The sequence below is a fragment of the Gallinula chloropus genome (genome assembly GCF_964237585.1).
Source record: "Gallinula chloropus genome assembly, chromosome: 21".
In the NCBI taxonomy this organism is placed as follows: Eukaryota; Metazoa; Chordata; class Aves; order Gruiformes; family Rallidae; genus Gallinula; species Gallinula chloropus.
The window spans coordinates 9,021,864-9,045,401 of NC_140106.1; the positions used below are offsets into that span (position 1 = coordinate 9,021,864).

A 23,538-nucleotide genomic window follows, 5' to 3' on the forward strand; every position below is an offset into this window, starting at 1 on the left:
CCCCCATCAAAGAGCTGCACCCCACTTCTAGAGCTCCCCATCCCCACAGAGCCCAACCTGGGGGTAAACCCTCAGCTCACACTGTGCGTGGCAGGGCCTGATCCTCACCCCTCACCCCCCTACACACCCCCCCCCTTGGGCCCCCTGGGGAAAGAGCCGCCCTAATTAAATTAGTCACATAAGGATCTCGTAAAAGCAGGCGGGGACGGGGAGGTGGAGGTTGGGGGGTGGTGGTGGGGGGGGGGGGGGGGGGGGGGAAGGGAGTATCACCCATAGAAGCGACGTGGGGTTTTCGGGGTGCACAGGATTGGGGCCTTTAAGCCATCCTTAATTAACGGGGCTCATCGGAGGGGTGAAGCCCTGTCTCTGCCCTGCCGTGGGTGAAGCAGGAGCGGGAGCAGAGAGGCTCCAGCCGGCTCTGCCCGGGCAGTTTTGCAAGCCTGGCTGTTTCAGCCCGGGAGGGCAGGAAGGGAAGGATTTTTGGCCAGAAAAAAAAAAAAGCCCTCTCATGTAGACAGAGTTATATCAACAGACGCCTTCCAGCGTGCAGACAATGCCATTAAAGAGAAACGTGATCCTCCAGCCAGGACCCCGCCAGACCCAAGCCCTCGCCTGGGCGCCCAAGCTTTGGTGTCGCTCCCATGCCTCAGTTTCCCCCCCCTTCTCTCCTCTCCACCCCCCCACTAAATCCTCCCGGCTGCTTTCTCTTGGTCTGGGAGACCGGGGGCTGTTCCCCCGCGACTCCCAGCGCCCTGATCCAGCACTGAGCGACTCGGACCCGTGGATAAACCCCCCACTCCCCCCCCACACACACCCCACACACAGCACCCTCACCCCTCCTCCCCGGGTCTGAGCCTGGCCCGGGTGTCCCGGGACGCTGCAGCCCAGCCGGCCCCGAGGGGATGAGCTTTCCCCGGCTGGGATTTGGGAAAGAAGGAGAAAGCCGAGGGGCACAGAGGATGGGTCCGGCTCTAGGGTGGGATGAGGGGGGTAGGGGGGGGGGGGGGGGCTGCCCGCTGCCTTTGACAGCTGCCGGTGCGCCCAGGGCTGGGGAGAGAAAGCGGGGCGCTGGGCCAGCACCCCCTTCACCCCCCACACCCCCCCTACACCCCCCGCTCCCCACTCTAAGTACAACCAAAAGCACCCAGGAGCGGGGCCGGGCGCTGGGTGTCCCCCCCACTCCCCCTCCCCTCCCTTCCCTTCCCTTCCCCGGCCGCGGGGGTCCCGGGGCCAGCAGGGAGCGGGGGAGCCAAGTTACAGCCACACTCCCCCCCCCACACACACCCCCCCGCCTCTTCCCGCAGCCCCCCCACCACTCACAACCCTCACACTCACCCCCCACCAACCTTCCCCCGCGCTCCCCTTTGTCTGCCCGCCCGGCCCGGCCACCCCCGGGCGCGCATCCCCCCCCCTTCTCCCCAGTCCTACCGGCTTTACAGGGGTCCTTATAATCCAGGGGCTCCGCGTCCTCCTCCTCCTCCTCCTCCAGCACGTAGGAGTAGTCGGGGAAGTGCATGGCCCGGGCCAGGAGCAGGCAGAGGAGCAGCCCGCAGGTCCGCAGCCCGGCCATGGCTCCGCGGGCAGCGGGCGGGGAGGGGGGTGGGGGGGCGGCTTTTTATATATATATATATATATATATTTTGGGGGGCTTATTTTTTTTTTCTCCCTTCTCTTCCCTCTTTCCTTCCCTTCTTCGCTCCTTTTATTTTTTTCCCCTTCTTCTCTCTCTCTCTCTCTCCCTTTTTTTTTTTTCTTTCTTTCTTTTTTTTTTTTTCTCTGTGTGTGTTTTTTTTTTTTTTCTTTTTTTCTTTTTTTTTTTTTTTTTTTTTAGGGAAATGAGATCTGGCGGGGGCGGGTTCAAGAGCCGAGCTCGGCCCCTGCAGCCCCGGGCGCAGGGCTGGGAGCGGGGCCAGCTCTGGGAAGAGGTGTGGGGGGGCGGACACTACTTGGTCCTGCACACCCCTCAGCCCGCCCCTCACCCCCCACCCCCTCCCCGCCCCCCTCACCCCCTCCGGATCTGGTCCCGAGCTCTTTGCTCCTGGTTGTGCCCCCTCCTCGTCCCGTCCCCGCACGTTCCGGTCCCGTCCCGTATCCCCCCGGCACTGATTTTGCCCTCCCCGGTCCCCTCCTGCTTCCCTCAGAACCGATCCCCACCCCCCCCCCCAATATCCCCCAACCCCGATCCTGCACCCCTCCAGAGCCCTCAGCCCTGCACCCCTCAATCTTCGCTCCTGCACCCCAATCTACACCCCATCCCCCTGGTTCTGCACCCCGCATCCCCAGCTCATGGCTCCCAGTCTGGTACCCCCCACAGCCCCATATCCTGGTCTTGCACCCCACATCCCCATCCCTCACCCCTCAGCCCTGCTCCTGCATTCCCCAGCCCTGCACCCTGTATCTCCTGGCCCCAGACCATCAGTCCCACAGCTCTGATCCTGTACCCCCACATCCTGCACCCCACATCCTCCCATGCCTTGCTGGAGGAGGAGGAGGAGGAGGAGGAAGCAGCATCCCCAGTCCACACACCCTTTCCAAACATGAGTGAGCTCCGGGCACTGAAAAGCTCCCTGCACCCTCCAACCCCCCTTTCCCTGTGTCCCAGAGAGGCATCTCCAGGGTCTGTCTCCTTCTGGGGGGGGCTCAACCCATCCAGGACCCCCCACATCCTGGGATGTTGTGGAAGCAGGGGGGGGGCAGTGCTCTGATCACCTTCCCTCCCCACCCTGCACCCAAGTCACAGGCCTGTCAGAAGCTGGGTGAGCACCCCTGGAGTGGGGCGAGCCCCCCAGGAGCAGGCTGAGCCCCCCAGGATGGCCAGAACGTATCCAGATGCTGAGGCAGGGTCACCCATGGGGACCCCCCACCCCATGGTGGTCCATGCCAAGGCACCCCAGGAGGGAGTGTGGGCTGTGATGGGCGCAGGGGCAGGATGTGCCTGTGATGCTCCCAGCAGTGCTACCCCACTCCCATCCCCCAGCTGCCCACCCGGGGGGGCTGGTGGGGGGGGGTTGAGGGGGTGCTGTGCCCCCCAACTCAGGGAGGGAAAGGGGGTCCCAGCTGCCAGCTCACCACTAGATAGAGCTCTGAGTTCAGCCTTGCTCTGCCCGTGCCACACCTCTTCCACCTTACCCTGTGCATGTCCCTTGTCCCTTTGCAGTGCACCCCCCACGTACCCCCCACCAGTGGGATCAGGGGCTGAGCGGGTCCCTCTCTGGCTCCTGGCTCATCATCTGCTGCTGCTCCAGGACAAACCCAGACCTATCATCTAATTAAACAACCTTCTCCTATACTTTTTAACAGCCTTTGGTGTCACCCCACAGGGCCAGAGCCTCGGGGACACGCTGGATGCACACAGGCATCCGGGCTTCACTCCCTGCCCTGCCCACTGACCCCCTCCCCAACCCCAAATCCTCTTTCCCTTTTCCTTTCAGGGACCTCCCACGTTTCAGGGCCGATTTGTTCCCACCAAGCAGGGCAGAGCGTGGGGGAAACCTCCTCTGCTCCTTATCTCCAGCCTTTTTTTTTTTTCCCATCCCTGGGATGTGTTTTGACTCCTTAGGGCTGCGTTGCAAAACCTACATCCAGTAAACACATTTCCCCCCCCCCCCCCCATCCTCCTTCAAGCAAACAAACTGACTCCTGACAACTGGTCTCTGTGTGTGTCTCTCTCTCTCTCTCTCTGCTTCCCCACAGCCATCCCCATCCCACGCCTCGCACGGTGCAGCCCGGGAATGGGAATGTGGGGAAGCAGCCGCCCTAATTCATCCTCCAACTTCTAGCTGGGTCTCCTGAGAAAACAAACAGATCCATCCCCCCACACACACATCCCCCCCCCCACCACCATGAAAAAACAAGCTGGGGCTTTGAAATACTTTCCGTTTCCATCCCTCTGCTGGGAAGGATGTTTGAGGGCTGAGTCCCCGGATGATGTAAATCCGTTAGGTCAGGGTCTGGCTGCTGGTTTCCACCCTGATATCACCCCTTTTCTCACCGAGCTCTCTGGGGATCCTGGGGTTCTCAAGTGGGTTTTCCTCCACAAAGTGGCTTTTCCCAAACTGGGACCTGTTCTCCCTTGGGGATGTGTTTTTTTCAAGCATCTCCCTGGACCAGTGATGGTCTCCTGCTCCATGAGCTCCTTGAACCTTCCTGGGAGGCGATGAGGCAGCTGTGGGGTGCTGTGGGCTGGTTCCACAGATCCCAGGAGCCTTTTTGCTGGCTTCAAGGCAGCTTCCCCTGACGTGTTGGACATATGATGTTTTCTTGAGCCCTGGAATAAATACCTCCCCCCCACACACCCCCCCCCCAAATGCACATCCTCCCCTGCAGACGGCCAGCCCGCGGTCAGCTGCATCGTCCAGCGCTGAGCACCGCGGGTCCCGAAGGCGCAGGAGAGGTAAGGGGAGCTCCTTCTCCATCCCCAGGGCTTGAGGCGATGCTGCAGGTTCAGCTCCTACCATGGTCTTTGGTCCCTCACTTTGTCCACTCCCCAAGGGGTCTCGGCTCCTGTAGCCCACTCCCCATCTTGCTCTGGCTGCACAGCTGGGATGTGGGATGGGCTCCATCCCCTGCGTCTGTGGGTCGCTTGGTGTGGCAGGATGGGCAGGCAGTGCTCCTGGGTGCTGCCCTTGGTGCATCTCTCCTTGCTTCTGCTCCCTGCCTACCTACTGAGCGGCAATGGGACGGCTGCATCCCCAAAAACCCTTGGAAAAAACTGCTTCTCCTCAGCCCCCCAAGGCTGAGCTGCAGGGAGCAGCGGGCTGCACGGGAGTCCTTGCAAGCACCCACCCCAAATCCTATCCCAAAGCTCTGCCAGGAGCAATTCAACCCCATCAGGAGCTCGGCACCCCCGTGTCCTGCCCAGCGTTGGCTCTGCACCCTCCCCAGCCCTCCTAGGAGGAGGGTGAACGCTCCCAATCCTGGGGAGCAAAACACACCCAGCGCTGTCCGTGAGCGGCGGGCAGGATGAGGCCAGCGCTGGCTCGGCTCGGCCAAGCCACAGTGGCCCCCAGGGCTGGGCTGCGCTCCATGGATGACCTGTCAGCAGTGATGGATGGAGAGCTGGAGGCAGCTCTGGGCCCCGCTGTCTCCCCAAGGCAGGTGCTCTTCCCTCGCCGCTGCCGGCTGCTGCCTGCCCAGGGCCCGACCTTCACTCCACCACCGCGTTCCCCACCGGTTACCCCACTGAGTGGTGCCCATGGGGCTGTATGGGATCTGCTTCCCCACAGCTCTGCTCCTCCTGGCAGCTACAGGCATCCAAAGCCAGGAAGCAGGTGGGTGAGGACCCCCCCCCCCCACCTTGTGCGTGGCCGCTGCGGGATGGGGTCCCACCCTGTCCCCGTTGGGGACACCACGCTCCAGCCTGTGCCCATCCCGGCTGGTTCTCCGTGCTCTGCCTCGCAGGACTGTGCACCCTCCACGTGCTGGTGGCCCTGGATGTCACCGACTACCAACAGTCCAACCTGCAGCCCTACTTGGAGAGGGTCCTGAGGGATTTGGCCGCCCCGGATCACCTCACCTGTGGGATGCTGGACCTGAGCATCAGCCTGCAGAGCACGGGGAGGGATGGGGACATCCTCTTCCAGGGCATCCTGAGAGAGCCCTGGGTGGATGTTCTGCAAGGCCTGGAGCAGGCACATGCCTTCCAGCGCTCCTACCTCCACCAGTCTGCCCTGCAGAGCTTCCTCAGCACCCTGGCACAGCAGGAGGCCGATGCCAAGGTATGGCACCGAATGCCCATCGCTCCCTGTGAGGCTGGGAGATGCTGGGTGCTCCCACTGATGGGTGCTGTGGTGGGGGCACCGACTCCCCCCTCCTCACCCAGGTGCTGCTGGTGTTCACGGATGGGCTGGACGATGACACAGGGAAGATGAAGGAGGCGGCGATGGCAGCGTGGCTGCAAGGTGGGGCTGTGAGTGGGGGGACCAGGGGGCACCCTGGTGTGGTGTGACACCCCGTGGCACCCTGTCCCCTCCAGACCAGGTGGAGCTGCTGGTGATGGTGGCAGTGAACAATGTCACGGGGCTGGGGGACCTGCAGCAGATGGAGTTTGGGAGGCGGCTGGGGAATGGGCAGCAGCTCTCTGTGGACATGCCAGAGGCTGGTGGGCACGTGGCACAGGAGCTGGTGAGGAGGGGCTGTGGGGGGAGGGGTGGTGGGGTACCCCATGGGCTCTGAGCGGGGGTGTCACCCTCTCCCTGCAGCTGGCCCTGGCAGAGCGGACGTGCTGCCAGATGTGTCCCTGTACCTGCGTGGGGATGCCTGGTCTGCAAGGCCCCAGCGGCCCCCAGGGGGGCAAGGTAAAGATCTGGGGGAGTTGGGGGGATGCAGGAGGGTCACCCAGCCCCACAGACAGCCCAGAGGAGACCTTTCCCTTCTCCATCAGAGGGGGTGTTTCCCCAGATCCCCCCGTGCCCTCAGGACAGAGATCCCATCCTTCCCATCCCCTCCCCTCCCATGCCATGCCATGCCATGCCATGCCATGCCATGCTATCCCATCCCATCCCATCCCATCCCATCCCATCCCATCCCATCCCATCCCATGCCATCCCATGCCATCCCATCCCATCTCATCCCATCCCATCCCATCCCATCCCATCCCATCCCATCCCATCCCATCCCATCCCATCCCATCCCTGCAGGGATGGATGTGCACACTCTGCATCACTCAGCTGCACTTCCAGTGCAGCCTGGGCTGTGCCCTCCCTGCTGCTGCTGCCATGGGGGAAACTGAGTCCCAGAGGTGGGTGGGTGGGGGTCTCACCATGCTCCCTCAGCAGAACTGCTCCCCCATGCTGCACGCACAGCCCCAGATCCCTTTCCCAGGGCTAAGAGCATCCCTGGGATCTGAGCCCTTGCTCTGCTCAAGCCCTTCCTCCTGGAGCTGGGAAGGGAGCCCAGCCATGATGAGTCCCAGACCCTGGGTCCATCATCGTGCTGAGGGGGTCATGGCTGCCATGGTCTCTCTGTTCTAGGGGGGCAGAGGCAGCAAGGGGCGTGCTGGAGACGAGGGCGAGCACGGGCACAGTGTGAGTTGGCTGTGGGACCCCCTGGCGTGGCAGAGGGTGTCCCCAGGGATGAGGGACCCCCCCTATCACCCCAGTGCCACTGTTGGCCTCCTCCCTTCCTGAGCACAGGGAGAGCAGGGACCACGAGGTCTCCATGGCAGCAGAGGGATGCAGGGATGCCCAGGACAATGTGGACCAAAGGTGAGGTACCACCCCAGCCCGGCGTGGCTCTGTCCCCCAGCGTGGGTGCCCATCGCTCCCTGGCTGCTCTCTCTCCTCTGTCCCTTCACAGGGCTCCGTGGGTCACCCTGGGGACCAGGTATGTCCACACCTCCTGGATAATCCTGTGCCTCCTGCAGACACCAATGGAGGCCAAGGCCATGGGCAGGGAGACCCCCAGGATGGGCAGGGAAGAGGGGGATCCAGGGAGGGGAATGGGAGATGGTCGCGACGGATGGAGGGGTGGGATGGATACTGGGGGAAATGGGGTGAAGCTGGGACCTGGCATTCCACCCTGAGCTGTATAACCTGGCATCAGAGCCTGTCACCTCTCTGCAGGGTCCTCCTGGAGAAGCTGGCTACGACGGCGTTGCCGGGGAGCAGGTGAGCTGTGCAGGGGGGCATTGCACCAGCCAGCTGCCCCAACCACCCTTCCACCCTGGCACAGCCACCAGAGTGGGTCCAGGCACTGGCACGGGCATGGGCACAGCCTCTTCTCTCCTCCCCAGGGGGAAGCAGGGACCCCTGGCCGCCCTGGAGAGAAAGGGTCCCGGGGGAGGCAGGTGTGATGCTGCACTGCTGAGCCTTGGCAAAGCTCCGGCTCCTTCTTCTGCCTCCCAGTGGTTAAATCCCCTCCTCCTGCCTTCATCTAGGGGCAGAAAGGCTCCCGGGGTGCCCGGGGGGAGAAGGGACCCCCAGGCTCTTGTGGAGAGGTGGTGAGTACAGGCTGACAGCCTGGGGCTCTATGGGGTGCCAGGGCTCTTTCTGACCCCCCCTCCCTTCCCTATTTGCTTTCCAGGGACCACCTGGGAGGAGGAATCCTGAACCTGGTGCCCCAGGGTGGAGAGGAGATGGGGGTCCCCAGGTAAGGGCTGGCAGGACCATGCCCAGTGATGCCAGGGGGTGGTGGCATCAGAGCAGTCGGTTGGCAGGGCTGTTTTGGGGATGAGATGTGCCAGGAGGACAGCCAGGAGCTCTGCTTCTCTCTCAACACCTGTGATTCCCAGGGAGACCCCGGCCAGGATGGTCCCCCGGGGCCAGAGGGACCCCCAGGACCCCCTGCTCACCCGGTAGGTGCCACAGGTAGGGGGGGTCACCAGGGGTCTGTGCCGAGTGCCCCCAGTACTGACAGCACTTCCCTCCACAGACCTCATGCCAGAAAGGGCAGCGGGGAGTGCAGGTAGGGCTGCCACCCCCCAAGGATGTGGGGGTCCCTCTGCCCCCCAGGACCAGGGGCTGGAGCCTGAGCCACCCCATCTCTCACAGGGCAAGAAGGGGAACCGTGGCAGCCCTGGCCCCGAGGGACAGAAGGGCTATGGAGGTGCCCAGGTGAGGCTAGGACATCCCCCCACTGACCCCAGGACCCCCCAGAGAGGGCATCCCCACTGCCCCCCTCTCCTCCTCTCCCTTCACAGGGGATGCCAGGGCCACGGGGGTCCAAGGGTGCCACTGGCCACCTGGGGAGCAGAGGACTTGAGGTGCCACCCCTCTCCCTATGACCACCCCGAGCTGGTGGCCATGCCACTGGGTACCCACCCCATGGCTGCTCCCCAACATCCTTCATCCCTCTTTGCCTCTTGCCCAGGGTGTCCCCGGAGCTGAGGGTTCCCTGGGAGCAGCTGGCCCAGCTGGCCCCAAAGGGGAGAAGGTGAGTGGTACCACAGCACAGCACTTCACACCCCCCCCACCCCCCAAACACACCCCCCCCAGCCTGCAGCCCTGCTTTCCCTTCCAGGGCCAGGCAGGAGCAGAGGGCAGGAAGGGGAGCGTGGGTCCACGGGGGCCCAAAGGTGCCCTGGTAAGGTTGTACCCCTCGGGGATGCAGCATCCTCCCCAGGGGCACTGTGGCAGTGGAAGGCATGGAAAACCCATGGCCAAGGCAGCTTTGGGAGGAGGGGGTGTTTTTGTAGGTCCTACAGTAATGTACTTCCTTTGGGATTCTGGTTTCTGCCTTCCCAGGGTGAGAACGGGTGCGACCGGAGAGGAGCTCCAGGCAGGAAGGGTGCCAAGGTGATGTGGAGCAGGGTGGGATGAGCATGGGGGGTGCTGCCAGGGGTCCTGGTCCCACTCATGTGTGCTGCTCCCCCCCGCCACCCAGGGTGCTCGGGGCTTGCCAGGATACCCTGGGGTTCAGGTGAGAACAGGGGGGGGCTGTGGGGAGGGGGCACAGAGCCCATGCTGTGGGGTGCTGGTAAGGATGGGAGCAGCTTCTTCCATCTGTCCCCCCTCCTCCAAGGGTGATGGTGGAGAGAGAGGACACCCAGGGGACAAGGGTGCACGGGGGCTGCCTGGGCGCAGGGTGAGTACCATGCAGCCCCCTCCCTGCTGCCCCCCACCCCCTGTTTTGCCCCCTCACCCAACTCCGTGGGGGGGGTTTTCCAGGGTGAACCTGGGAGCAGAGGAGAAGCAGGCAGCCGCGGCGATGCAGGACCTCCAGGAGAGATGGTGATTCCCTGGGAATTCCCTTTCCTATTCCCTTTCCCCAGCCACTGCTCTGCCCACAGCAGCCCCAGCGCTGGGGTTTCCAGCTCTTGGTCATAGTTCCTCTTCCTTTCTCCCCTCTCCTGCCTGGTCCAGGGCCCGAAGGGCTTGCCAGGAATTCCCCCTTCCACGGTATGGGATGCTGGAGCAGGGCTGGCTGGGGATGGGGACCCAGAAGGTGTCCTCAGGAGACAGCCAGGAGCCTGAGCCCAGCGAGCCTTGCTGGGTCTGCTGGGAAGAGCTGGGTGGGAGCAGTGGGACTGATGCCTTGTGCATCCCTCCAGCCCTGCGAGCTCAAGGCTTTTATCCGTCGGAGCTGTGGTGAGAGCTTGGAACAGTGTGTGGGGGTGACTGGGGCTTGGTGTGGGGGACAGACTGTGGAGGGAGGGGGGAACACAGAGGGATGGATGGATGGATGGATGGATGGATGGATGGATGGATGGATGGATGGATGGATGGATGGATGGATGGATGGATGGATGGAGAGGGCACAGCTGATGGATGCACACCCTGGGGGGATGCCTAGAGGGAGCAGTGGATGGGTGTGCATGGATACCATGAGCATGGGGCATTCTGAAGCAGAGTGGGGGGGTAGGAGGGGCTTTTCCACCCCACCCCTCAAGATGCCACCATCCCTCCACAGCCACCACCTCTCCCTCCTGCCCTCTCTTCCCCACCGAGCTGGTTGTGGTGCTGGAAACCTCCTCCACGGTGCCTCCAGCCCTCTTCTCTCGCATGAAGGAGCTGCTGGCCCTGCTGCTGAGGGACGTACAGGTCTCCCCTTTGGCTTGCCCAGCAGGAGCCCGGGTAGCCATGCTAGCCTACGCAGCCACCCCGACCTACCTGCTGCGTGCCGGGGAAGCGGGGAGCGGGGCCGCGCTGCTGGGGCGCCTCCGACGCCTCTCGCCCACCCGCTCCTCCCGGCGCGGTCGCTTGGCCTCTGCCATGCGCTTCGTGGGGTTCCACACGCTCAAGAGGGTCCGTCGGGCTGTGCTGGGCAGGAAGGTGGTTCTTTTAGTCACCAGCGGCCAGAACCAGGACCTGGAGGGCATTGGGGATGTTGCTCTGCAGTATGAAGCCTTGGGCATCGTGCCGGCGGTGCTCACCTTCAGCCCGCTGCCCGAGGTGGAACGGGCTTTCCAGGTGAGCTCTAGGGGGCTGGGGGTTGCTCCCCATGCTCCCATCTCCCCCCCCCCCCCAAACCTCATCCTGGCTCTGCATCCCCTTTGCCCACCAGGTCAACAGCCTCTTCCAGGTGGTCCAGCTGAACGCGACGGAGCCGGCTGGGGATGCTGCGGTGCTGCGGGATGCGGTGCTGCCCTGTGTCCTCTGCTTCGGTAGGCAGTGCCAGGGTGGCACCAGGGATGGGTGCCCACCTGCTTCAGGGCTCAGCCTCAGTCTCTCCCCATGCCCAGACCTCTGCCACTCTGAGGGATGCGCTGCTGCTGTGCCACCCCCTGACCTGCTGGATGTGGACCTGGCCTTGGTGGTGGATAACAGAGCCCCAGGGATGCCAGCAGAGAGACTGCAGGCTGTTGGAGACCTCTTCCATCACCTCCTGGGGCACCTGCAGCTCGCAGGGATGGGCCCGGCACAGCACGGCACCCGCATCGCCCTAGTGCTGACCAGCCCCTCTTCTCCTGAGCAGGGTTTGGCTGAGATCCCCTTTGGGCCACCCAGCTCCAGGGACCAGCTCCGGGAGCGCCTCCAGCTCACGCTGGTGCCCAGGGCAGCCACAGCATCGGCTGGCAGTGCCGTGGCGTGGGCTCTCCAGCACTCCATCCCACAGAGCTCCACGGGCCGGCTCCGTGTCCTCTTCGTGGTGTGGCCAGGGGACACGGTGCTGTGGGGTGGGGAGGTGCAGCGGGCACTGGCTCCCTTCGCCCCGTGTGAGGATTTTGGTGTCTTGGTGCTCTCCCTGGGGAGAGCTGGGACGGAGCAGCCAGAGGCAGCCGTGCCCAAGGGGCTGCCGGGGTGGCGGTACCACTCCCTGCGCCTGGGCTCCATCCACCCTCCTGAGATGGGGTATGTGGAGAGGACAGCGCTGGGCTTCCTCAGGAGGCTGTGGGGTGAGTGGGGAGGTCCTGGGAGGCTGGAACATCTCCAGGTCCCATCCTGCATCTGCTCCAGGGGGAGCTGGCTATGATCCCCCCCAAAAAAAACTTCCTTGCTGACATACCCATCCTGCCTCTGCTGTTGCTTCTGCTCCGCAGCAGAGAGCCGCCAGCACCCCAGCACCACAGGGTGCCCCCCGGGGATGCCACCCCCCGGCACTGGGACCAGCGAGCTCGTCACCAGGACCCCTGCGCAGTGAGTGAGCAGCTCCAGGGCTGTCCCCTGCATAAGCATCCTTGAGCTGGGGGGGGGGAGGTGTGGCACTCCACCTCCTCTTCCCGGGGAGGAGGTCCTTTGCCCCCCAGCACGTACTGGGGGGGTGTGGTTTGCTCTGATTTCCCCTCCCAGGACCCCTGAAGTCCCCACCGGGATGCTCGTGGCACCCCCTGCTCCCGGCAAGAGCCGGCGGGCTGCAATCCCCCCTGGACCGTGTTCCCTGGACCTGGACCAGGGCAGCTCCTGCTCCGGCTCCTCCGTGATGTGGTACCACCGGCGGGAGACGGGGTCCTGCGAGCGCTTCTGGTACAGGGGCTGCGGGGGCAACGCCAACCGCTTCAGCAGCCAGCAGGACTGCACCCACGCCTGCATCGACCCGGGTGGGCAGCCCTCTGGGGATGGGGATGGGGATGGGGATGGGGGAAGCAATGGGGTGCCCCAAACCGGGGCAGGGGACCCGGCTGAGGTTTCAGTGATGATGCTCAGCCGATGCTGTGACCGCCCTGGGCAGGTTTCAATAGAGACAGGGGTGACACCCCCACGTTGAGGTCCCTGGTCCCCTGAGATGCAGCGCCCGGAGATGCAGCACTCGCCCTCTGCCAGCCTTGCCTGGCCCTGCCTGCACGAGGGCTTGGGAAACGAGGACGCTTGGATCATTGCACAAGGACAGCAGGGTCCTGCCAAGATTCTGACAGCTCATCTTCAGCTGCTCCCTCATGGGGCGGGGGGAGGGAAGAGGTTGAGCCAGTGCCGGCAGCGCTGAGCCCTTGCAAAACTCAGCTCACCCCCCCTGCTGCAATGCGATGCTGGTACCCAGGGCTGGCTGGTCAGCTCTGGAGCCTCCTGAATAAAGACCCAACACGTTTCTATGCTCACCAGTGTGATTGGGCTGGGGAAGGGCAAGGATTTTGGGGGTATTGGGGGGGTTGCTCCAGAGCTGCAGGAGGCCCTGGATGGGTGCCCTGCATCCCAGCCAGCTGCAGCTGCGCTCTCCCTGCGGAGAGCATCTTCCCTGGCTGCCAGGAGCAGGGGCTGGATCCAGACTCAGGGATGGTGGGATTCTCGTGGCCCCCACCCCAGGATGGCTGCAGCACTGTCAGGAAGCAGCTGCGCTGCTGGCAGGAGCCTATCCTGGGATGGAAGTGGTGTGGGGGGGCTGCATCTGTGCTGCTCCGTGCTCCCCCTGCTCTGCCCTGGATGCTCATCCCTGGCTCAGCATCCTAATAAAGCCTGATCCTAATAACACCAGCATCCCCATCCTAAAAAATCCCTGTCCTCAGGCTGCAGCTGGTGGCTGTGGCTGCCTTGGACATGGGCTGTTGCCAGGAATAGCTCCAAGACCTGATTCTTCCCCTGATCCTTTATTCAGTTCTGCAGGGTAGGAGAGGACAGGGACATTTTCCAAGGGCAGCCTCAGATCTGGCAGGATGAAGGGGCAGCTCAGGTCAGGTCCGTGCCCCAGGGCTGAGTGATGCTCAGGGATGGGGGTACCTCCTGTGAGCTGCAGCAGAAATTCACCTAACTGCTGCTCAGAGCATCCAGGTGGGATTTGGTGGCGAAGGGAATCAGGAGCCGCCGGGCGAGTCGGGAGCGAAGAGCTGGAATGGAGAATTTTTGTTTCTTTAAATGTCATGGGGTTTGGTTGGGTTTGTTTTTTTTTTTTTTAAGCTCATTTTTGGGCTTGGTGAAGCTGAGAAGACTATAAGTGACAAACCAGCTGTCCCCTGGCACGGCGCTCGCCCAAGCAGGCACCCACCCACTGCCTCCAGCTCCCCCAGCACCGTGGCTGCAGCAGGGATGTGGGGCTGCTTTGTGAAGCAAAACAACCCCCTCTGCACCCCTCTGATGCCAACCTCCCTGCCCCCAACCCCACAACCTCCTGCTCAGCCCTGTGGCATCTCCTACACCCCGGTGCTTCCCAAAATTGGGGTGCTGGTGGGGGCAGGAGTGGAGGTGTTGGTGATGCTCCCAGAGGGATGGAGGAGCTGCTGCAACGCTGTGGTGGTTGGGGATGCTGCAAAGCAAACCTGGCACCATAAGGGGGTCACTGGGTGGGTTGGGGGGGTCGTGTGTGTGTGTCCCCCACCTTTCCTGCCAGCCCCCTGCCCACGCCTGCTGTCAGTGGGACCCTTCACACTCACCCAGCAAGGTTAAGCCCAGTAGACAGGGATGCTGCTGCAGAGGATGCTCACTGTGGTACCCAGGAGGGAGCGGTCAGCCAGGGGCATGGCGAGCTTCTTCTCCACCTGGTGAGGGGAGAGGAGGAAAAACAAGGTGGCAGCAGCAGGGGGGGAGCTGCACCCCAGCTCTTCATCAGGCAGGGGGGGCTGCCAGAAGCATTGCACCCAGGGCATTGCCACCCACCACCCCATCCTCCCCCCCACTGCACTCACCTGCCGGCGCTGGAAGATCTTGGCGACGGCATCCAGCCCCGGGATGTTGTCCTTGTCCACACGGGTGATGTAGCAGGCATGATGGAGCAGGGATCTGTAGCTCACCAGCAGCTGTTTGGGGACGAACCCCCATCAGCAGGGCCCTGTCCATCCCTTCCCCACCCCCCCAAGCCACACAGGGCTCCCTGCTTACATTCTTGTAGTCATAGATGACCGTGGCCGGGTTTCCATCCCCAGCATCCAGGTAGAAGGTGGCTGCATCCTCTTCCCACGCTGCTCCTCTCTGCAGCCCCTCCATAGTCATCCTCAGGACCTGAGGGAGCATGGGGAAGGGTAGGGTGTGACCTCACCACCTGCAGCAGCCCCTCCTTGTGTTGAGGGGAGGAGAACAGTCTGGGGGGGGTCCCTACTCACAGTGTCAGCGCGCCGCTGCTCCGCCTGCAGCCACATCAGCAGTGCCCCGGCGATGATGACCACCAGCAGGACCACCACCACCACCACGATGAGGAGGCACTTGAGGCTGTGGCAGCTGAGGATCTTGCGGGGCAGGTAGCAGAGCAGGCGAGGCAGGAAGCAGAGGGACCTCTTGATGCAGCCGGCGCAGCCCGAGCAGCTCGGGCACTTGCAGCACCGGGGCATGCAGCACCGAGCGCATTTGGAGCAGCACCGAGCGCAGGGCCAGCAGCAGCAGCCTGCCTTGCAGCAGCCTTTCTCTGGGTCCTGCAGGCCAGAGAGAGGGGGTGAGAGGGGGATAGGAGCCTTGGGATCATAGAATCACAGAATCACAGGGGTTGGAAGGGATCTGGAGAGCTCATGGGGTCCAAACCCCCTGCCCAAACAGCTCCCCAGCTCAGCAGCCAGATGGGTCTTGAATATCTCCAGAGATGGAGACTTCACACCCCCCTGGGCAGCCTATTCCAGTGCTCTGTCACCCTCACATGGATGCAGATGGGCTGGGGATGGGCTTGCCCAGCAGAGCAGCTCCCCATCCCGCTTGCCCTGAGCTCTAGGGATGCAGCATCCCACGTGCACCGGTGCCGCACTGGGATAAACTGGGAGAAACCCTGTGCTAAGCACCTCAGCTGGGTGCTGGGACTTGCCCAGCGTGGCCGTGCCACCCCCTGAGGGGACTCACCAGCATCTCTTCAACCACCACCGGCTTCACGTTGCTCTCCATGGCTGCCACCTCCTCCCCCCACCAAGACCAGGCTGCCCCCCAGCTTTATACTGGGGTGCCAGGGCGGGGAGCGGGGCGGCCCCTGTGAAGCCTGGGTGTGCAATCGTGTGCTGGTGTGCAATCCACTTCACCCCTGTTTGCTGACCGCCCTCCCCAGGGCCGGATTCCCCTGGGAACCCGCTGCTCAAGTGGCCCTGAGGACACTTGTCCCCAAGGACAGGGACCTCTCAGCTGCCTCCGAGCGGGGTGGTGGGGGCCAAAACAAACCCTCCTGCCTGGGGTAGAGCTGCTCTTCAGATTGGAGCATCTGGGGATGGCTGCAGCCACAGCGAGACCTGGCTCCGTGCCGGTGTCCCCTCACCAGCTCGGGCACAAGGATCTGCTCCAAGTGGGACATCAAAGCTTTCCCAAAAGGCTGGGGCAGGAGTGGGGGGGGTCACCATGGGGGTGTCACCATCTTGGTCCTGAGGATGCAGGGGGGTCACCAGGGGGTGTCAGCATCTTGGTCCACAGGATGCAGGGGGCTCACCATGGAGGTGTCAGCATCTTGGTCCTGAGGATGCAGGGGGGTCACCATGGGGGTGTCAGCATCTTGGTCCTGAGGATGCAGGGGGGTCACCATGGGGGTGTCAGCATCTTGGTCCTCAGGATGCAGGGGGATCACCATGGGGGTGTCAGCATCTTGGTCCTCAGGATGCAGGGGGGTCACCATGGGGGTGTCACCATCTTGGTCCTCACGATGCTCGGGTGGTGCTGCCTGTACTGGCAGAGCTGGGAGTGGTGCCCAAGGCATGGATATGTTTGGGGTGAGGGGGGGATCCCCAGCTCTGGCATGGTGCAATCAGCAGGATGGGGTGACACCCCTGTGCTTTGCCTGGGCAAGAGCCTCTTCTGCAGCTGGGCTCAAGTTGGGACCTCTCCATGCTCCCCTCCCTATAACTTCCTCCTCACCCCAGGGACCCAGATGCTCGCAGGCTGGTGTGGGGGTGCAGGTGTGCACCCCGTGTTGCACATTGCCTCCTGTCCCAGGGTGTCAAGGAGACCCTGGTTCTCTGGCACTGCCTGTGGGAGAGGAGCCCTCACCACCTCCCTCATCACCTCCCACGCACCCTCCTCGACCCAGAGCAACGTGGGGGTCAGGGTGTTTTGGGGAGCAGAGCTGCTGACCCCATGCTGGCACACATGATGACGTGTGTTTTCCCTCCTGCTCCCAGCAAAGCACGAGCCTCTGGGGGCTGGGACCCTCCTCTCTGCTTGTGCAGGTGGCCATGGGGACACCCCTGAGCTGGCACAAGCACCACTGTCCTCCTGGGTGGGCTGACTCAGGTCCTCCCAGGGGTCTTTCTTCACCTTCACAGCCCTGTTGACCCCCCAATTTTCCATGGACCGCGCTTGGAGGTGTCCCTCACCCCCACCCTGGGATGCTCCTGGCTGCTTTGGGCAGAAGAACTGGAGCTGGTGGGACAGGGAAGGGGGATGGGGATGGAGGGGAGCCAGGAGCAAGCGGATCACGGTGTCTGTGGATGTCCTGCTCAGTCCAGAGCTTGGTGGGATGTGACACTGGGAGGGCAGAGTGTTGGGAGGTGACAGGATGGGGACACTGGCCATGCAGCCTGGGAGCATGGTGTGTGATGTGGGGGGTGCCACTGCCCAGGGGAGTGGGTGTCTGAGCCCTCCCATGCTCCTTGGCCTGGATGGACTGGGAAAGCTGCCATGAAGGATGCTGCTACCCACCCCAGACCCCGCAGGGACACATTCCCTGGGCATCATTCCCCCAGCTCTGCCCAGCACCTTGGCAGGAGCTGTTTGGGTGGCACTGAGGGAAGGACACGAGCATCCCCAGGAGGCAGGGATACAGGCTTTACTGTGCAGGAGGAGGCACCAATCCCAAACCAAACCCCTCTTCTTTATTACAAGCACGGTGGGAAAGCAGTGGGGTGTGGATAGAGCACCCCAACAGTGTGGGGGGGGGCTCCCCCTGGGGCCGCACACAGGATAGGGCTGGGGTGTGAGGAGAGATGCCTGGGCATCATCCCGCCTGGAAGGCAACGTGTGGAGCTTGGGAATGATGACATCCCCATCTGGGAATGATGTCAGCATCCCCATCTGGCTGTCCGGGGCTCCCCAGGACCTGAGCCCCTACGCCCAGTAGATGGGGACGGTGCTGCAGAGGATGTTCACGGTGGTACCCAGGATGGAGCGGTCGGCCAGGGGTGCAGCGCTCTCCCCTTCCTTCATCTCAGCCTGCAGATGAGAGCACAGGTTTGGGAGGGGGGGGTCACATCCTTGGTCACCAGCATCCTCCCCTCTGCTGACCCTTGCCTCAAGCCCGTACATCCCCACTGCTGCCCGGGATGCAGGCGTAGGGGGTGTGTTGCCCCCCAGCCCACCTCAGCAGGGTGGCCACCCTCACCTGCCGATGCTGGAAGGTCTGGGTGACGGCATCCAGCCCCGGGATGTTGTCCTTGTCCATGTGGGTGATGTAGCAGGCGCGGTGACGCCAGGACCTGTAGCTGACCAGCAGCTGTTTGCAGACAGACCCCCCTTCAGCTCCGCTCTGCCACCCACCCCCCCATCATGCCCCCCATCCCCAGGGCTGCCCCCCAGCACCTTGCTGTAGTCATACACCACCATGGCAGAGGTGTTGAGCCCATCCTGCACAGCAAACGTCCCGGTCCTCTCCTTCTTGCTCAGGGAGAGGTGCTGGGGGGTCCCTTCAGCATCCGGACCACGGATGGTCATCCTCAAGACCTGGGAAGCAGGGAGTGGGGTGGGGTGGGGGGCTCAGAAAGCTTTGAACAGGGGGTGGGTCTCAACCCCATCCCTGCAAAGCACCCGTGGGGGGGCTGGTGTTGTTTCCAAACACCATCACCAGTGCCGGTGTCTCACCGTTTCGGCGTGTGTCTCGGTGATGTGCAGCCCCAGGAGGAGGAAGGCAGCCAGGACCACCACGAGGATGACCACGGCCACCGCCACAGCCAGGAGGCTCTTGAGCTGCTGAGGGATGCAGGGCAGGTGGGGGGAGGCCGTGTACCTCTGTGGACACAGGGGAGCGCAGGGATGAGCTGCGGGTGCTCGGCCCCACGCTGGGTCCCCAGGGTTGGTTGGGTGGTGGGTGCTCCTTACCGGAGGTGCCTCCTCCATCAGGGCCTCTTTGGAGCTGCTGTCCATCTCGCCCTCCCTCGCTGCGTGGGCTCCTCCTGTCCCTTTGCCAGATGGAGCCGGGGGCATTTATAGGGTGCCGGTGGGGGGAGTAGGTGGGAAGAGGATGGAGCTGTCAAGGAGCCACTTGTGCTCTGTTTGCTGAGCCTGGAGAGGAGCTGAGGAGGCCACGTGAAGCCTCCAAGGACCTTTTCCCGGCAGCCTGGTGGGGGGGCAAGGCAAACAGCGGGCAGGAGGAGGGTGCCACCTCTCTGCACCCAGCCCCAGGCTCTGGATGAGGACCCAGCACCCTGTGCAGGGACAGCTGCGCCCCCCCCCGCCCCCTCCCTGCCTGGTGTGGGGAAGGAGCTGGCTGGTCTCATTGTTGGCTGGGAGCGCCGTGCCTGGGACGGGAGGGACCGATGCCCATGTGTCACCCAGCAGCGCTGCAGCACGGGCAGCAGGGTGGGAGAGCTGTGGCAGCATCATCACCCCTGCAGACCCCCCCGTGGGTACCCCACTGCCCCCTATCCTAGCGCACCCCGAGCAGCGTGCATCCCTCCCCCCCCTCCGTGTGTGCACACCCGCACGCCGGTGGTTTGGACACGCATCCCCAGTGATGCTCGCGCTGTCACTCAGCCGCATCCCTCCCTCCCTCCCTTCCTCCTCCCTCCCTCCTCCCCGCAGCATGGTGCGGCGCAGAGCAGCGGGTCGGATGCCGGCAGCCTCCGCCGCCACCATCGCTTCCCCTCCACACTGAGATCTCCCTGGAAGGAGGAGAGGAAAAAGGCTTTTCTCCACAGCTCAGGAGGAGAAGGAGCATCTCCCGGCGACAGAGCGGGGCTAGGCCAGGGCGATGGAGCTGCAGCGTGGGAGGAGGATGCTGAGAGGCCAGCTCTCTGCTCTCCTCCTCTTCCTCGCCTTGGCCTGGCTTTGGCTGCCCACGGGGGGTCGACGGCCACCCCGGCCACCACCTTGCCCCCCGAGCTGCTCCTGCACCCGGGACACGGCGTTCTGTGTGGATTCCAAGGCTGTGCCCAAGAACCTGCCTCCTGAGGTCATCTCGCTGTGAGTACCTGGGCAGCAGGATGGGGATGGGGACAGGGAGCAAGGCACATCCTCGGGGTGTGGGGCTGGTGTGGGGGTGCTGCCTCCTTCTTTGTGCTGTATGGGGTGCAAACCTGCAGCTGTATGGGAGGTGTGGGGGTCTCTGGGGGCTGAGGGCACCCTAGGATGGGTCCCTGTGTCCTGTGGTGGTGGTGGGTCTCCTTGCATCTCTCAGCAGCAGATGGAGCAGGGCTGCAGCCCGTCCTCACTGCGCTCTGTCTGCCGTGACCTTGGGGACCAGAGCCCCAAGGGGACGTGGCTGGCAGCTCTGGATGTGCCACCAGAGCCCCAGCTGGGTGTGCATGGTGGATGCACATGCGTGTGCATGCGTGTGTACACACACCCGTGCATGTGTGCATGCTCAGGCCCAGGGCGGGGGGGTGCTGCAGGGTGTTGGTCTGAGGGGGTTGCCAGCCCCTGGGGGCTGCTGTGGGGTTGTGTCCCCTTCATGTCACCCCCCTCCCCACCTCCAGCAAGCAGGGATGCTGCTGGGGCTGCTCTCCCAAGGGCTGTTCCCCACCTCAGTACCCCACCCCTTGAGCGGGGGGCTGCAGAGGGCTGCACAAGAGGGAGAGAGCTGAAGGGGACAGGGTGGCAGAACCCCCCTTTGCCCCCCCTTCGCCCTGCTTGCTGTCTCCTCTCCTGCACAGCCCTGAGGCTTCATCTCACTGGCAGGACGATGGTGAACGCAGCCTTCACAGAGATCCGAGAGGCAGCCTTCGCCCACATCCCCTCGCTGCAGTTCCTGTACGTCCCCCACGCCAGTGGCTGGGCATCCCAGTGTGTCCCCCTCCCTGTCCCCTGCCCATCCTGCCCTGTCCCCCATGCCAACCTCTCTGCCCCTCTCTCTGCAGCCTGCTGAACTCCAACAAGTTCACGCTGATTGGGGACAACGCCTTCGCTGGCCTCTCCCACCTCCAGTACCTGTGCGTGGGGTGGGGATGGCATGGGGAGGGTGGGGGTGTCCCCTCAGGGCAGCTGTGCCACCATCTCCTCCCACCCCAGGTTCATTGAGAACAATGACATCCAGGCGCTCTCCAAGGCCACTTTCCGTGGGCTCAAGTCCCTGACTCACCTGTGAGTACTTGGGAAGGGATCCTGGGGGGTGGTGGTGGCTCCTGCCCTTTACTGCTGCCAACTCCTCTCCCTCCAGCTCTTTGGCCAACAACAACCTGCAGACGCTGCCCCGAGACCTCTTCAAGCCTCTGGACATCCTGAGTGACCTGTAAGGCTGCCGTGGCACCAGGGACCCCCAGGACACCGGGCTGGGGAGCGGGTGACACCCTGGTGCTCAGGGTTTGGGTAGGGTGCTCTGGGCTGGGTACCAGGTGGGGGTGACTCGGTGCCATCCTCAACAGCGACCTCCGGGGCAACACGCTGGCCTGCGACTGCAAGATCAAGTGGCTGGTGGAGTGGCTGGAGAACACCAACACCACGGTCCCTGCTGTCTTCTGCAGCAGCCCTGGGCAATTTGAGGGTCAGCGGATCCGGGACCTGGCGCTCAGTGATTTCCAGTGCATCACCACGGGTGAGGGACCATGGGCACCCACCACACCCTTCCCAGGGACCTAGATCCTCACAGCCACCTCTCCCCTCTCTCCCCAGACTTCGTGGTGCACCAGGTTCTGCCCTTCCAGTCGGTGTCAGCCGAGCCTTTCACCTACGCCAGCGACCTGTACGTCGCCCTGGCACAGCCCGGTGCCAGCAGCTGTGCCATCCTCAAGTGGGACTACGTGGAGCGCAAGCTGCGTGACTTCGACCGCATCCCTGGTAAGGCATCATCACCGGGGTCCCCTCTTGGGGTTCCTGGCTGATTTGGGAGGGGTGGAGGCCCTGGTGTGATGTGGTCCTGCCTGGCAGCTCACTCTGCAGTGCACTGCAAGCCCATCGTGGCCCAGGACCAGCTGTACGTGGTGGTGGCCCAGCTCTTCGGCGGCTCCTACATCTACCGCTGGGACACGGCCGTGGACAAGTTCATCAAGATCCAGGACATCGACAGCCAGAAGACCCGCAAGCCCAACGACATCGAGGCCTTCCAGATCGAAGGGGACTGGTACTTCGTCATCGCCGACAGCTCCAAGGCGGGCTCCACCAGCCTCTACCGCCTCAACCAGAACGGCTTCTACTCCCACCAAGCCCTCCACGCCTGGCACCGCGACACCGACGTGGAGTACGTGGAGAACGAGGGCAAGCCCCGCCTGATCATCTCCAGCAGCTCCCAAGCCCCCGTCATCTACCAGTGGAACCGGGGGCAGAAACAGTTCACCCCTCAGGGGGAGGTGGGGGAGATGCTGGATGTGCAGATGGTGAAGCACTTCAAGGTGAAGAGGGACCAGTTCCTCTGCCTCAGCCGCTACATCGGCGACTCCAAGGTGGTGCGGTGGGAAGGGCAGCGCTTCGTCGAGCTCCAGACGCTGCCGTCCCGCGGCTCCATGGTGATGCAGCCTTTCTCAGTGGAGCAGAGGCAGTACCTGGCCCTGGGCAGTGACTTCTCCTTCACCCACGTCTACCTGTGGGAAGAGGAGAAGCAGAAGTTCGTCAAGTTCCAGGAGCTGTCGGTCCAAGCGCCGCGGGCTTTCCGCTACGTGCCGGCTGCCGATGTGCAGCTCCTCCTGGCTCCCAGCTTCAAGGCCAACACGCTGGTCTACCGGCACGTGGTGGTGGACCTCAGCCTCTAGCAAGGAGGTAGAAACCTGGGTAACCCCTGAGCTGGCTCTCGCCTTCCCTGGGAGATGCTGGCTCCTGCCCGAGGATGCGCATGCACCCACCAGCCCCTTTCCCCCTGCCCGCAGCTCAATCTGGTCACAGCACCCTCCTGGACCACCCCCTGTGTTCACCCACTGCTGGGGCAGCACCCCACAGCCCCGCTGCCAGGAGAAGCCATGGGACTCAGTTTCCCCCAGTACTCCTGGTATTCTCACAGCCACCCCATCCAGCAGCCTGTGGGATGCAGGTGGGAGGGCTGGGCTGGAAGGGATGGGGTGAGGAGGGGGCGGTCATGGGTCCCTCTGCCTGCACTGTGCAGGAGCTGGAGGTGTGGGGAGAAGGGAAGTTGGGGGCACAGCAGTGGGGCAGCAGGCAGGACTGTGTGTGGGCAGGGCTGGACGGGATGCTCCCAGGATTCCAGGATGCTCCCAGGATACCAGGATGCTCCCAGGATACCGGGGTGCTCCAAGGCAGATGGGATGCACCGAAGTGGATGGGATACCCAAGCCAGACGGGATGCTCGAGGCCAGCGGGATGCTGTCTCCATGGAAGCAGAGCTGGCTTGTCCCCGTCCCCCTCTGTCCACATCCCAGCTGGACCCAAGGTGTACACACAATAAACACACTGTGACACCCAGCCCTGCCTGCATCTGCCCACAAACCGCCTCGTGCACCCCCCTACCCGGGGCAGGGTCCCACTCCAGGCAGCATCCTGCAGCACCCCTTTCCTTGCACAAGCCCAAGGAGGGGGGAACCCCTTGTTTTGGGGTCCTTTAGGCCCCACACATGGCTTGCCTGGTCTTTTTTTGGCTGCAGGCGCCTCGATTCACGGTGGGATGGGGGAAGCAGGAGGTGTTTCCCTGAGGGGGGGAGCCTGCTGCACCCCAAGCTGCACCCAGCACAAGGCTGTTTTTTTAGGGGAGGGTTTCCCTGGCCCCCAGGTATATAAATATGCATGTGAAAAAACCACCAATTAAGTT

General features: G+C 63.5%; 5 protein-coding genes and 2 long non-coding RNA genes across 7 annotated transcripts; 5 read left to right on the forward strand and 2 right to left on the reverse strand.

Moving 5' to 3' along the window:
• Window positions 1-5,994: 5,994 nt before the first annotated feature.
• LOC311199703 lies at window positions 5,995-7,198 on the forward strand. Its single transcript, XR_014617776.1, has 4 exons — window positions 5,995-6,123; window positions 6,201-6,296; window positions 6,972-7,025; window positions 7,134-7,198. It is a non-coding gene; the product is annotated as an uncharacterized lncRNA (long non-coding RNA).
• A 1,340-nt stretch (window positions 7,199-8,538) lies between these two features.
• On the forward strand, window positions 8,539-9,526 carry LOC311199773 (uncharacterized protein; the record flags this gene model as incomplete). Its single annotated transcript, XM_084273904.1, has 7 exons — window positions 8,539-8,552; window positions 8,639-8,701; window positions 8,809-8,871; window positions 8,959-9,021; window positions 9,183-9,233; window positions 9,322-9,357; window positions 9,460-9,526. 7 exons carry the CDS (start codon window positions 8,539-8,541, stop codon window positions 9,524-9,526), a joined length of 357 nt encoding a protein of 118 aa, XP_084130030.1.
• Window positions 9,527-9,629: 103 nt separating this feature from the next.
• On the forward strand, window positions 9,630-10,395 carry LOC311199680. The gene is made up of 4 exons (XR_014617775.1): window positions 9,630-9,668; window positions 9,801-9,836; window positions 9,989-10,025; window positions 10,348-10,395. It is a non-coding gene; the product is annotated as an uncharacterized lncRNA (long non-coding RNA).
• Window positions 10,396-10,439: 44 nt separating this feature from the next.
• Window positions 10,440-12,812, forward strand: LOC311199774 (collagen alpha-4(VI) chain-like; the record flags this gene model as incomplete). Its single annotated transcript, XM_084273905.1, has 6 exons — window positions 10,440-10,847; window positions 10,942-11,041; window positions 11,120-11,773; window positions 11,918-12,014; window positions 12,168-12,415; window positions 12,547-12,812. 6 exons carry the CDS (start codon window positions 10,440-10,442, stop codon window positions 12,597-12,599), a joined length of 1,560 nt encoding a protein of 519 aa, XP_084130031.1. The 3' UTR covers window positions 12,600-12,812.
• Window positions 12,813-14,185: 1,373 nt separating this feature from the next.
• On the reverse strand, window positions 14,186-15,605 carry LOC311199775 (surfactant protein C-like; the record flags this gene model as incomplete). The annotated part of the gene is made up of 5 exons (XM_084273906.1): window positions 14,186-14,281; window positions 14,429-14,539; window positions 14,622-14,741; window positions 14,843-15,148; window positions 15,564-15,605. The coding sequence occupies 5 exons, from the start codon at window positions 15,603-15,605 to the stop codon at window positions 14,186-14,188; spliced, it is 675 nt and encodes a 224-aa protein (XP_084130032.1).
• Window positions 15,606-17,744: 2,139 nt separating this feature from the next.
• SFTPC (surfactant protein C) lies at window positions 17,745-18,967 on the reverse strand (the record flags this gene model as incomplete). Its single annotated transcript, XM_084274044.1, has 5 exons — window positions 18,732-18,967; window positions 18,495-18,641; window positions 18,216-18,356; window positions 18,019-18,129; window positions 17,745-17,849 (listed from the first exon to the last, which is right to left on the reverse strand). The coding sequence occupies exons 1-5, from the start codon at window positions 18,834-18,836 to the stop codon at window positions 17,745-17,747; spliced, it is 609 nt and encodes a 202-aa protein (XP_084130170.1). The 5' UTR covers window positions 18,837-18,967.
• A 635-nt stretch (window positions 18,968-19,602) lies between these two features.
• LGI3 (leucine rich repeat LGI family member 3) lies at window positions 19,603-22,531 on the forward strand (the record flags this gene model as incomplete). Its single annotated transcript, XM_084273810.1, has 8 exons — window positions 19,603-19,814; window positions 20,529-20,600; window positions 20,708-20,779; window positions 20,859-20,930; window positions 21,007-21,078; window positions 21,212-21,381; window positions 21,459-21,623; window positions 21,714-22,531. The coding sequence occupies 8 exons, from the start codon at window positions 19,603-19,605 to the stop codon at window positions 22,529-22,531; spliced, it is 1,653 nt and encodes a 550-aa protein (XP_084129936.1).
• Window positions 22,532-23,538: the final 1,007 nt, after the last annotated feature.